The sequence below is a fragment of the Phalaenopsis equestris genome, unplaced genomic scaffold (genome assembly GCF_001263595.1).
Source record: "Phalaenopsis equestris unplaced genomic scaffold, ASM126359v1 Scaffold000177, whole genome shotgun sequence".
In the NCBI taxonomy this organism is placed as follows: domain Eukaryota; kingdom Viridiplantae; phylum Streptophyta; class Magnoliopsida; order Asparagales; family Orchidaceae; genus Phalaenopsis; species Phalaenopsis equestris.
In genome coordinates, this window is record NW_018164619.1 from 10533 (window position 1) to 23082 (window position 12550).

General features: G+C 33.0%; 1 protein-coding gene across 5 annotated transcripts in view; it reads right to left on the minus strand.

The window, feature by feature from the left end:
- Positions 1–236: 236 nt before the first annotated feature.
- Positions 237–12550, minus strand: part of LOC110022246 — a 31231-nt gene continuing 18917 nt past the window's right edge. The window contains exons 2-4 of one of the 5 annotated variants that reach the window (XR_002293745.1): positions 953–1600; positions 675–731; positions 505–608 (exon numbers count right to left, since the gene is read on the minus strand). Coding sequence is in view for 4 of the 5 variants with exons in the window: in XM_020721088.1 (XP_020576747.1) it covers positions 963–1600 (638 nt within the window). In the remaining variant the exon portion in view is untranslated. The other 4 variants (XM_020721088.1, XM_020721090.1, XM_020721089.1 and 1 more) reach the window with 4 other exon arrangements.

The following is a 12550-nucleotide window of genomic DNA, read 5'->3' on the forward strand; positions in this document are numbered from 1 at the left end:
ATCCTATTTAATGTAAATCAGGGTTGCAGCAAAACACCGCCTAAGTGTTATAAGTGTAAATATTTTTAGGAATTCTGTGGTATGCATGTAAATATTTGATTCACGCAATCATTATACCAAGCATGCATAACACTATATGATCAACTTTACAAACACATTTTAGGTGATAAAAAGGGAAAAAAAAAATCAAACAAATGCATCAACCAATTACAGTGGAGCTCTCGAAAGGAATTAACATTTATAATTTGGCAATCTATTTAAAAATATTTAGCATTTGTCGGTGCAATATACGGCCTAAAAGAACTGAGAATTGCATTCATCACCCTAAAACATAATCATTGCATGGTGCATATGCATGCAACTAAACTCCAACCCTTCATTTAAAAGCCTACCATTCTTTGTCTATAATAATAACAAAATCTCAGTTCCGTCAAAGATGTTAGTCAAATACACTGAACTTGATAAATGGCTGCAGTCCATTTTCTGCAAGCTCCTGCAAAATGTAATCAATTACTCGATGTGGTGTGGACGACAACAATAAAGCTCTAATAAGTGCCATTTGCAACTTCTCTGATCAAGGAAGCTCAGGTCACTATTGGAAGGAAGAACTAATATAGTATGGTCAGTTAAGAATTCTAAATGCAACTAAAAGTAAGGAAGATTTACGTACATACCACTCAATTTCTACATCTAACACCTAATCGTCAATTTTTACTTGCATAGCACCTTTCCTACACATAAAAAAGGGTATTTCACATTTTAAAAGTTGAAATGGTTAAATATTTATGCGATTGGAAAGATTTGGCTTGTATAAATGTAAGAAATTAAAGTTTAGGAGTTAGATATGCAAATACATAAAAATTGCATGGTATTTATGTAAATGGTATTTATGTAAATGACACAAAAAAATTATTCATGCGATGTTTTGTGGAGGCAAACAAATCAGCCTCACCTTAATCATATCATGTAGGTAATGTTCTCAACAATCGTAAAGCAAGAGTCCACTGAGGCCCTTCCGAGAGAACAATCCTCCTCAGAACAGGAATAATTCCTGCAGAAACCATTGCAGGATGATTCTCATCATCCAAGCTAAGATTATATAAGATAGATAAACAAGCTTCCAGCGCATAGCCAGTCCCCACTTCAGTAAGCTTTACAAGGGGGAAAATTCCTCCAGCAGAAGCAATGGCTTTGCTCAACTCCACACCTCCTTTAGAGACGACATCATTAAGCTCAATAGCCGCAGCTTCACGAGATTCAAGAGAAAAGGACATACTCATCTGCTCAACAAGTCTTGGTATGGTATCATAGATGATCACCTCCAAGCCTATGGGAGGGTTGCCTGAGTCCAAGACTGGATTGGCCTTGGATTCAAGCTTTAAGAGGCATGAGGCTACCCAGTCCTTGGTATGGAGGGGAATGTTGGATCTCAGAGCATCACGTAATACAGATTCAAAATTTGAAGTTTTGACAGGATTATGGAATTGCTCAAAATCCAAAAGTTTTATCAGCAACCTGGAAGCTGCAGCAACCGCAATTCCAATTTCTTCAGTCATCAAGGCATTCAATTCAAGTCTATCGTCAACAACTCCTTGTGTACCTGTTAAGCATAATATATAAAAGCAGCTAAGAAAATGGAGACAATCAGGAAAAAGAATGGCGGTCAATTTAAGAGGATGCAAAAGAATGCAATGAAGCGCACTTGAATTCATTGGAGCAGTGTGACGTGAAACAAACTTACGAACAAAAAAGTATGATTAGATATTGTTAAACTTCTGCTACTCCAATTATATCAAAAAATTTAAGGCACACCAATCAAGGCTTTGTACCATTGGAATTGTCTCTCAACGGATTACAATCCATCTACTCTCCTGTAGGATCACCGATTATTTGTTTCTTTCCTCTTTTTTTGGTTTTATTTATATTTTGTAATGCCTAAAGAAGGCGTATATACATCTCCTATTTTGTATAAAGAAAATAGAAGATCCTAGAGAGTTCATTCAATTGTTTTATTTTAAAAATGATATCAAAACAATGTTAAGGCGTTCCATCCGACCATTGCTCTTATTATCTATGAATTAAGGCTTTCACTTCCAACCTATGTTCTTATCGTCTAAAGTTAGGGTTTCCACTTCAACCTTATCCCTCTTGTTGAATTCTCCTTCCATTCACTATGTTTGGATTATCTGACTTCCCTTTAAAATAATCGAGCATGATTAACGTTAAAAATCAAATCAAATGAGAACTTCAGATATTTCAAGCTTACATGAACAGGAAAAACTAATTGTCACAAATCGTGAAGTTCGTTCGAAAGAGAAGGAGAAAGATCCAAAATCTTGTAGATCTACCTCACGAGCCTAAAGACCCAAAGTTCTTACTTTGGAAAGAAACTGATTCCATGACCATGGCAGGGATGTAAAACACCACACTACCAAAAACTCAGTGGGCCTTTTATATTTTTTTGTAATATATGTATAAATAAAATAAAATAAACTAAATAAAAAAGATGATTTGATTAGAACGGTTCAAAGGAAGCAACCATATCAACAGTTTCGTTTTGAGGAGACGAGTCCCACTCGAAGCAAAGAATTGAACCACACAGGAACAAGAGCATGAGATAGAGAAGAAGAATAAGGAGGTCCTTGCTGACGATGCCACACTCGAGCGAATGAAAAGAATTAATGACAAGAAGTGCTGAAGGCCTAATCACTCTTAGTGCGAAGGAAAGGAGAAGATGGAAAAAGGATACTCTGTTTGCAGGAAAGAGTAAGAATCGAGCGCCTCCTATGTGGTTCCGAGTATAAGAGAAAGGGGAGTCAAGAAGCAATCACTGTTGCAAATTGTTAACTTGAGGGAAGGAGACACCCATGTGTATAGGATTTGAGTCAAGCGGTGATCTAGGCTTTATCAAGCCAAACTGAAGGTTTTAGGGCTATGGGCATCCTATATGTAAAGATAAGGAGAGGAAAGTTCACAGGATCCTTGTGTACAAGATTGGAAAGGGACCAAGTGGTTGCTCTGTGTGGGAGTCGGCCTTGTTTAATTTGGATTTTATATAAATGAAATTGAAGTTGTATTTAAGAAAAATATAGATTTATGTTACTTTATGGCAGGAAGAACAAACGAAAAGATTATTAGATCAAAATGAGAGGGAATTGACAGCAGCGAATGTGGAGGTAAAAAGGAGAATTTATGTTTGAAACTAAAAATTTTAATTTATTAATTGAAAGTTATTGTGTTCATATAAATAATAAATAAGATAATTAGAAAATAGAAAATATGAAAAAGTAAAAGATATTCAAATTAGATAATTGTAACTAACTTTATAATTTTGGTTTGAGCTTAACTGGTATATTAAATAAGATTATATGACTAACTAGTATATGAACTTAAAATTAATTTAATTTTTCCTCTTAAATTTTTTATGAATTTCTAAAGTGCAACTTCTTTGTAACTATTCGATGTTTAAAAACTAGGAAGATTTTATTTTTAATAATATAAAAAATTGATACGGGCACGAGTGCCTGGTTACGGGCGCTAAAACAGTGCTAGGTTCGAGTGGTTCAAACCGAGGGCGAAGGGGACCACGAAGCAGGGAGGACGCAGTGCAATGTCTTGCGAGGGTTTGCTAGAACGGGAAATCTCGCACGAAGAATGGAGGGATCGTGCGATCCTGGGTGGGGCTTCACAGGTTTGCTGTTCATTGGAGTGTCTTCTGGATTTTTCTGGGCTTCCCACTCTCTTCCTTTGTGTAGAAGCTTCCACCATCCTACGTGAGCCTATAAATTGTCATCCCCTATGTAGAAAGTCAGATATTGGTGTGTTTAGTTTCAAAGCCCATGGAGTCTCTTTCTCCTTTGTGGGCTGTATCTAAAGAGGTGGTAGTGGTGCTTCGGTTGTATCCTCTCCAAGGTGATGATTATATTCTCCCTTTTACCTTCCCCAAACCTTCTCCTCGCCACTCTTCAGTCACCAAACTCTCCCTCTGTCACCCTAACACCTAACCATTTTCCCTTCCCACAGGTTATTGCTGTCAACCCACCTTCCTAACTCCTTCCAAGCTCCTCCCAATAAGCCCACTACCGTTGCCGACCACCTACAATCCTTTCCCACCAGCTGTCCCTACAGTTCCACACCATTCATTTACAGCCACCAGCCTCCTGTGACTGCCATCATTCCTCCCAATCATCTTTATCCCTCTAGCCAACCTCCACTAGTTTGATTGTGTCGTTCCATGTTTTGTGTCGTTATTTCCAATTGAGTCATGTTGTAACCCTATTTTAATATTAATGAAAGTTTGCTTTGTGTTTTCCCAATTAATTCTGGTATCAAAGAAAGGTTCATTAGTTTGGTATGCTCTTTAACCATATATGTTAAGTATAGATAAAAACCTTTTTCAGTTGAAGATAAGTAGTCATTTTAGTATAGTTCTACTCTCATTAATCCTAATAAAAGTTAATTATAGATAAATTGAAATCAAAATTTTAATATATTAACTTATTTATTAAAGAGAACAATGAATATAAATATATATAAATTATAATAACAGAAGTAAAAATTGAAGAATAGTTTGATTAGCGAAAACTTGTTTGAATCATAAAAGTTTGATCTTATGTTATGTAGCTTATTAATATCAACATAAATGTTATCATGATGCCAAGCTACTTATCTGAAGATTCAGAATCTACCGTGTCAGCTGAGGTAAGTAATTATATTTCAAATTTACAATAATTTTTCTTACTCATGATTGCATGTCCATATTTTCAATTATTCACATTTATACACTATACAATAAGATTTAAACTATAGTTAACTCTTCAAATTATTCTATATGAAGCATGCATGTTAACTCTGCTACATAAATAATTATATATTAGTTTTTCTAAAAAAATATAAGAGTATTGCATGATCTTCAAATTTTAGTAGAAGTGCATATATTATATTATTGCATGACTTTTAGATTCTAGTAGAGATACATATATTAGATTATTGCATAACCTTCATATTATAAATAAGTGGATGTATCAAATTATTGTATGATTTTTAAATTTTTAGTAGATGTTCATTTATTCTTTAAATAAATATAAAATATTTTATAAGAAAATAATGCAAGCTATAAAGAATGAAAGTAGTGTATACATAAATGTTTGTATGTGTATGTTAAGATGAGAAGTTCACTGATACACAAAAATAAAATATTGTTTTAAATACATATTTTATGATTTTTTTTGTGATATCACACTTTAAAGAACGGTATTTTCATGTTTTTGTTTAAATTCTTGTTTTGTCGTATCCTTCTCATGAATTATGAGTAGTCTTCTTTATCATTCTCACTACTTTAAGATATGATTTTGTGAAGAATTGATTTTGTTTTCTATGATTTTAAATGTCAATAATTTGTGAAGATTTGAACTTCAATCTTCATTTATTTTTCGATCTGGTCAATTGAAATTTTAAAATTCATTTTGAAACATATGATCTGAGAGGGTTATTCTTTCTACAACAAAGTAAGAATTACATTCGATTTAATGGATGAGAATGTAATCCATCGGGTTTAGTGCAAAAAAATAGAAAAATATTTATTGATGTCCGTAGAATTGAAGATTTTAGGGTGATTCAGTTCATTGAAAACTAATGCGAGATTGTTAGCCCTCAGGGGAGTAGTGGAAGCACTGAAGTGGCAGGCGGGGTCCCCCTAGCCTAACCACGGAATTAGAGACCAAACTCTGGATTAGTCAATGTTCTTTATAGCACTTGGAAGAAGGTAAAGAGTATGATTGCTTCTATTTAACACAAAATAATTTTTATATATATTTTTTCAAATGATTTTAATTTCTTCACAATCCATATAATAATTACAAAGGGAAAGAATACTTTCTTAAATTTGAATCTTCCGTCAACAAAAACATTGTTTAGTTTTTGTAATTTTACTTTTCAAAGTTTAGTTTTAGTTAGTTAATTCTGTCTTTCAACTGCATTTTATATAACATTCACTTTAGTGGTTAATATTCAAACTTCACACTTTACTTTTATTTTTGTATTTTTGAATTATAAAATAATTTTAAGAATTTATTTATATAGGTTTTTTCAACTTTCATGTGTGGTCGATATCTAAGACTCCATTAGAGCTCTTTATTACTTGAGCGATACGTATACTTGTGTTGATTTTAAAGGGAATTTGGCAGTTTAAAAAGAGTTTTAAAGATAAACTATTTTCATAAAAGATATTGCATATTTATTGTTATATCTGTCGTGTGTATTTTGTAATATTGAAAAATATTTGCAAACTTTACACACTAAATCTACCCACATCATTCACCACCTTATATTACTGGCTGAGGAAGCCAACTTACCCGCTCACGTAGATATTTTTCTACAACCTTAGACAATTGTGAATGTTAGATCACTAATCATTATGCTAACAAGAAAGCATTGACCAGGGGTGAGTAAACCCATATAACCTCACGTAATTTAGATCATGAAACCACTATGTCGATGTAATAATATCGGTCGAGATTAAGTAGACACATTTCCATCTCCGACAATCGTGTAATATAGATCACAAACGATTGTATTGACGAGTTAATATCTGTCAGAGATGTGTTAGATTATGTTTTGATGGTGCTCCTGAAATTGATGTCAAAGTTAAGAGTATAACGTATACTTAAGTTAAATATTTAAATATTAAAAAATAAAGTTAAAGTTAACACAGAATTTTAGAATATTTCCATTGAGCAAATTTCATGAATACACACATTAGATTATTAAATAATTTTATATAATAAAATATGAAAGGCAAGCATACATATTACTCTATTTTCCATGGATTATTTAAATTTAAAAGTGTGATTACTCCACTGATTATTTTAGATAACTTATTATATTGTTTTAATATTTTTTAGGTTAAAGCATTTGAATAAAATGAATACTAGACTAGATAATGTGTAAAGAAAAAGCAATCAGCAAATAGAAAAGTAAACTTTTTATTTGATCGATTAAATTATTTTCTTTAGTGATTCTTTTAATATATTTGGATTGTAAACTATTGATGATAAATAAATATAAAAAAAAATATTTTTCATCGTCTGATCGTCTGTTCCCACATTGAAAATTCCAAGCCCAGACCAAGTCGTGGCAGTTTCTCTTCACCATAAAAGAAATTTGGAAAGCAATTACTCAAAGATGAAAGATGTTGCACTCATCAATAAAATCAAAACAATGCTAACCACTACCAAACAAGAAGAATGATGGTGATGATCAATAATCTGACCCTCAAGATAGTTGTCATAGCCAATGTTTTAAAAGGCATGGGCATTGGGCGAGGTGTTCTAAATGATATGGGGCTAGGCACAAGCCCCAAGGTGTCGAGCGTAACCCCATAGTTTAAAAAAAAATAAGAAACATAAATATTACAAGAGAAAAGAAAACTATTTGTCATATGTATTAAAATAACTCGTACTCATTCAATTTCAAAATAAACTTTCTAGGATTAGAATCTTCAAGATATTAACAAAAATCCACCAGAAAAAGTAGAAACATATAAATAAGTGAACATGTTTGAGCCAAAAAATAAATTTGTGATCAATTGAACTCAATCATTGAAGATTATTCATTCTTTCATCGTCAAAATTTTCCTCTTTATCAATAGTTATGTCCAATTTACAAGTAGGCCTTTCATATTATCTATATTTATTGTCCATGCCATTAAAGTCATCATTATGCTCAATCTTAGAAGCATTCATAATTTGTTTCTCCTTGTCATTATTGTCTAAATTATAAATACAGACAAAATGACATTTGAAAATATTTATGATTTTTTTATATAAAAAATTAAGAATGCATAATTATGTAAAGAACAATTAAATGTAAATATGAAACTTGTCCTTTCATTCATTTTCTTTTTCCTGCGAGAATATGTTATAAAAATATTATTTCTTCCTTGTGTAATATTTTGTGATTCTTCATTTGCATTAATCGTGCACACATTTCTGATTACATCAAAAATAAATAACTATACACTTCCATTCATCCAAGAAGATTCTTGTGGAAGCATTGGATATTCTTTCTCAAATTGGATCGAAGTCTTATTTTTTTCTTATACTTTTCTCCATTAAACTAGTATATATTTTATAAATACCAGAGCATTCAAACTCTTGTGCTCCAACCCGTTCCTCAGTTTAATATGAATCAAAGCAAAAACATTATTTTTAAGCGGTGATTATAAAAGCAAATAATAATAATTTTAAGAGAAAAAATTATTATTGATTCAAAAGTGCTCCAATTTCTTTCACAACATGATGAAATGCATGTGGAACAACTCGAATAGCAAAATTTGTAGTTACCTCAAGTGTTTTCCCACCAAATCTCATCCATCAACTAATAGGAGATCATAAATTTCATGAGTCCATAACAACTCTGCTCCCAGAGTCTCCTCTTAAGTTATCATACAAGTCTAATTGAATATCAACTCTAAGACAATTTTCATAGTGCAATATTCTTTCCATACAAGCAATTAACACTTCTTTTACCTCATCATCATGAGGAAAATTATTCTCAAAGTGAAATCGAAGTTTTAAATAATAACTAACTGCATGTAGTGGTTTATGAAGTTGAACTTCCCATCTTGCAACAATTTTCCTTCAAAAAGGTCTACACTTCTTTTTATGCCTACATTAAAAGCAATTTTTTTCTTTAGACGAATCCATTAACTAATAAATATAACTCATAACTAGCATTACTTCTGAGTTAACCTCTCTAAGAATATTTATAAGCAGCACAACACTTTTGATACAATAAGCAAGATGACCTAAAAAATGTGGAAAATAACAGCTCGAGGTTTTGTATCCTCTATCTTATTTGCCTAGTGACTAGAACACCAAACTTCTGAGGAGAACATTACCTGAAGTGGTTGCTTCTGCTTATAAATGTTTTGAAGAGTCAAATATGTCGTAGTAAACCGTGTGATGGCAACGAGTTTCATCTCCTTTGTAAAAGATCTCATCAAACCAAGAAATCATGTGTGCCCATAAATGAATTTAATAGCTTCTTTGCTTTTGCAAGTGTGCTTTCGTGACTCTTCAAATTTTCAATATCTTCTAACATTAGGTCAATAAAATTTGTTGCATAAGGTGTCCAATAAATATGGTGTCTTTTATTCATTATCTTTTTATCCACATTCACATAATTTGAATCGTTATTTGTTATAATTTACATAACATTTTTTTCTCTCACTTTCTCAATCATGTCATCCAAATAAGTGAATAGTAACTCACCACTTTTCATAGAATTAGAAGCATCCACATATTTAAGGAAAAAAAAAGTCCCAGCTGGACTATTTACAACAAAATTAATCAAAATTCTACCTTTTCCATCTATACAACTATCTGACATAATCGAGCACACATATTTACTTCATGTCTTTTTATGCTCCTCTAACATCTTATTGATTATAGCCACCTCATTTTTGAGTATCCAAGTTATCAATTCATGCATTGTAGGCGGAGTAAAATTAGGTCCAAATTAGCAACTACTTAAAACATAAACATATAATATGAGTCATTGGCAACATTAAACGTCAATCCGTCTGAGTATCAGAATCTACCAATTGCCCTATATGTTTCTTTTCTTTCATTTTTTCACCTGGAATTTAGAATAGAATTCCTTTCTTGTGTTATGGTGAAAGAATTCATTGGATCTCTGACTTTAGGTGGCTTCTGAAAGGAGTCAAATCATAATGAATTAGAAGCATTCTAAACTTCATCAATATTTGTTGCACCGCTTGTAATGTCACTTAATATATTGTTACGTTGTGCTTTGATTTTTGCAACTTCTAATGCTTTCTTGCATCTCTCTTAAACTTCAGTGTGGGCTTTAGTGCATGGTTTAATACCCTTATGTGTGCCGACAAGATATTGCTTCATCATGTTTATTATTTCACTACATACTTGATTGTTAAACTTACATCTGAAATATTTTCCATTGGGTATGCTTGTTGTATATTGCCATGCAAAATCCTTGCCAGTGCGACTACTATCGGCCACATAATCCTCCCCTTCCATTACAAGTTAATAACTAAACCTACACATTAAAAAAATATCAGATCAAATCCACCTCTATCAGATTACAAACATGAAAAAAAAAAATTGTGGTTACTATAAACAAGAAAAAACTAACAAAATTGCAATTTACTGTAGCTACAGTATTCTCTCACAAATTTTTAACACGAGGGAAAAAATCTGCGGGTTACTGTAGATACAGTGAGATTACTGTGGCTACAGTAAACTCGCTGTAACTACAGTGTAAAACAATAAAATCGCAAACTAATAAAAACTCCTAATCAAATGAATCAGGTTGAGCCTGCGAGAGAGCCATACGGGTCTGGGAAATAAGCATGAACTGCAAGTGAGGGACAGGAGCATGATCTTCTACCTGCCTGTCAGAGAGGAAGTCGGGGGGAGGATTGCCTGCTGCAGGAAGGACAAAGCAGAAGCGCCTATGACGGCGAACTCGTCTGTATGCCTGTCAAAGAAGACGCTCAGTGCAGGACGAAGCTGGCCACGTGATCGCCTGCTACGAGAGGGACGAAGCAAACGATAGCAGGATCTTTTGTGACTCAGTGCAAGGGATGAAGTAGAGGGTGTGGGAGATTGACTACGTGCATGAGAACTTATATCGGGTGAATTGGGTATGTAGAATTAGAGATTTTTTCCCTTTTATTCGATTAATAGGTGGGGTGTAGGCCCCGCGAGGTACAAATTGTGCTCCGGGCTTTCCCAAGCGTATGCCCCGGGAGATCTACACCTTCTCATAGGCTTGGGGTGAGTAGGCTTACGCCTTGCCTTGGGACGCACCCATTAACACCTTTTTAAACAGAGGTCATAACAATTTTTTAATCCCAAGGAGACGCCAATCAACCAAAAGAAGCTCTCGAAGAATTCAAAATTAAAGGGTTACTAAAACTCAAATACTTCTTGAAAATAGAACTCAATCTAAACAAGGATATTTCTCTCCCAACAAAGAGATGTCATTGATCTATTGAAAGAAACCAAAATAATAGAGTGTAAGCCATGTTAAACTCTAGCTAAACCAAAACAAAAATTGAATTTTGATGTAGGAGATGATGTAGATACTAGACAATATCTAAGAAATTAACTAGCCCACAAATTCACCAAAGGACTCTATAGACCATTTAAAAATAATAGAGGCAAACTTGGAATGGTAGATCTCTACCATGCAATTTGAGAAGTGTTTAAATTATGCTACTCCAATCATATCAAAGAACTCAATGCATACAGATAAAGACTGTGTACCATTTGATTTGTCTCTCTGTGACCCTCAAATTACAATCCATGTGATCTCCTGTAGGATCACCGACATCTATTTATTTTTCCCTCATTTTATTCCTAGTTTGTAATGCCTATGAGAGATGTATATAAATCTTCTCTCTTGTACAAAAAAAGAAAAGAAAACTCTTGAGAGTTCCTTTCATCGTTTTATTTTCTACAAATATCATGCCCTTGATTGAGTCAAAGACTTGATTTCTTGTGTATTTGCTTCCTATCAAAAATGAATCCACATGACCCATCATCACTAGCCATAGCCCAAATATTTTAGCAATCCTTATTTATCATTCGTACAAAAAGAGTTTGAGGTGTTAAATTCTCTTCTCAAATCTTTTTTAACAATTTTCATTGACATTTAATTTAGGTCTACCACTTTCTTTCCTATCATCCAAAACTAATTTTATGTGCACATCTAATGCATTTTCTTTCCTCTATCTAATATGAAGAAATAACCTTAGTTTATTTCTAATAAACCAATCATTTAACTAGTAATGGTACACCAAAGGACAATTATGGTACAATGAAAAAATGAATAATGCGAGTGTGGATGAAATATATGTACTTTTGTTTGATTCCTGGATGGCATTTTTTGTTGCATAAATGTTCTATCAGAATCATTATGTACAGGAAATCTCAAAGAGCCAAATTTTTTTTCCTCAGGTTATGAAGTAGAGCGAAGAAGACATAAAGCAACCTATCCCCCATCTCTATATAGGGTACCTCTTCCCTTCTCTGTATGTATATATATGTATTTGTGCTTGTGTGTGTGTGTGTATTTGTATGAATGTGTGTGTGCGCGCGTGTGTGTGTGCGTGTGTGTGTGTATTTGTGTGAATGTGTGTGTGTGTGTTCGTGTGTATTTAACATCACAAATATCTCAGAATCTACAAGGTGACCTAGCAGTTCTAAATTGTTTGATTTTTTCTATAGATTATTTGGTATGATATATATTATCGAAAGTCTAAGACCATGATTTCCTGTTAGTTTATACCTATAAGAACACTGTTCCAATGTCATTAAGATTCTGTAACATCATAATTGCATCCTTTTTGTCAATCTACTCTATTATTTACATTTTGCATACCAAATTAGAAAAAGAAATCAAGAAGCCGGTGGGACATAATTACTTCAAAAGAATAGAAGTATCCGTACTCTAGTAAGTCAATCTCAAACAATATCCAAAAGATAATCACTACTACATTATTTTC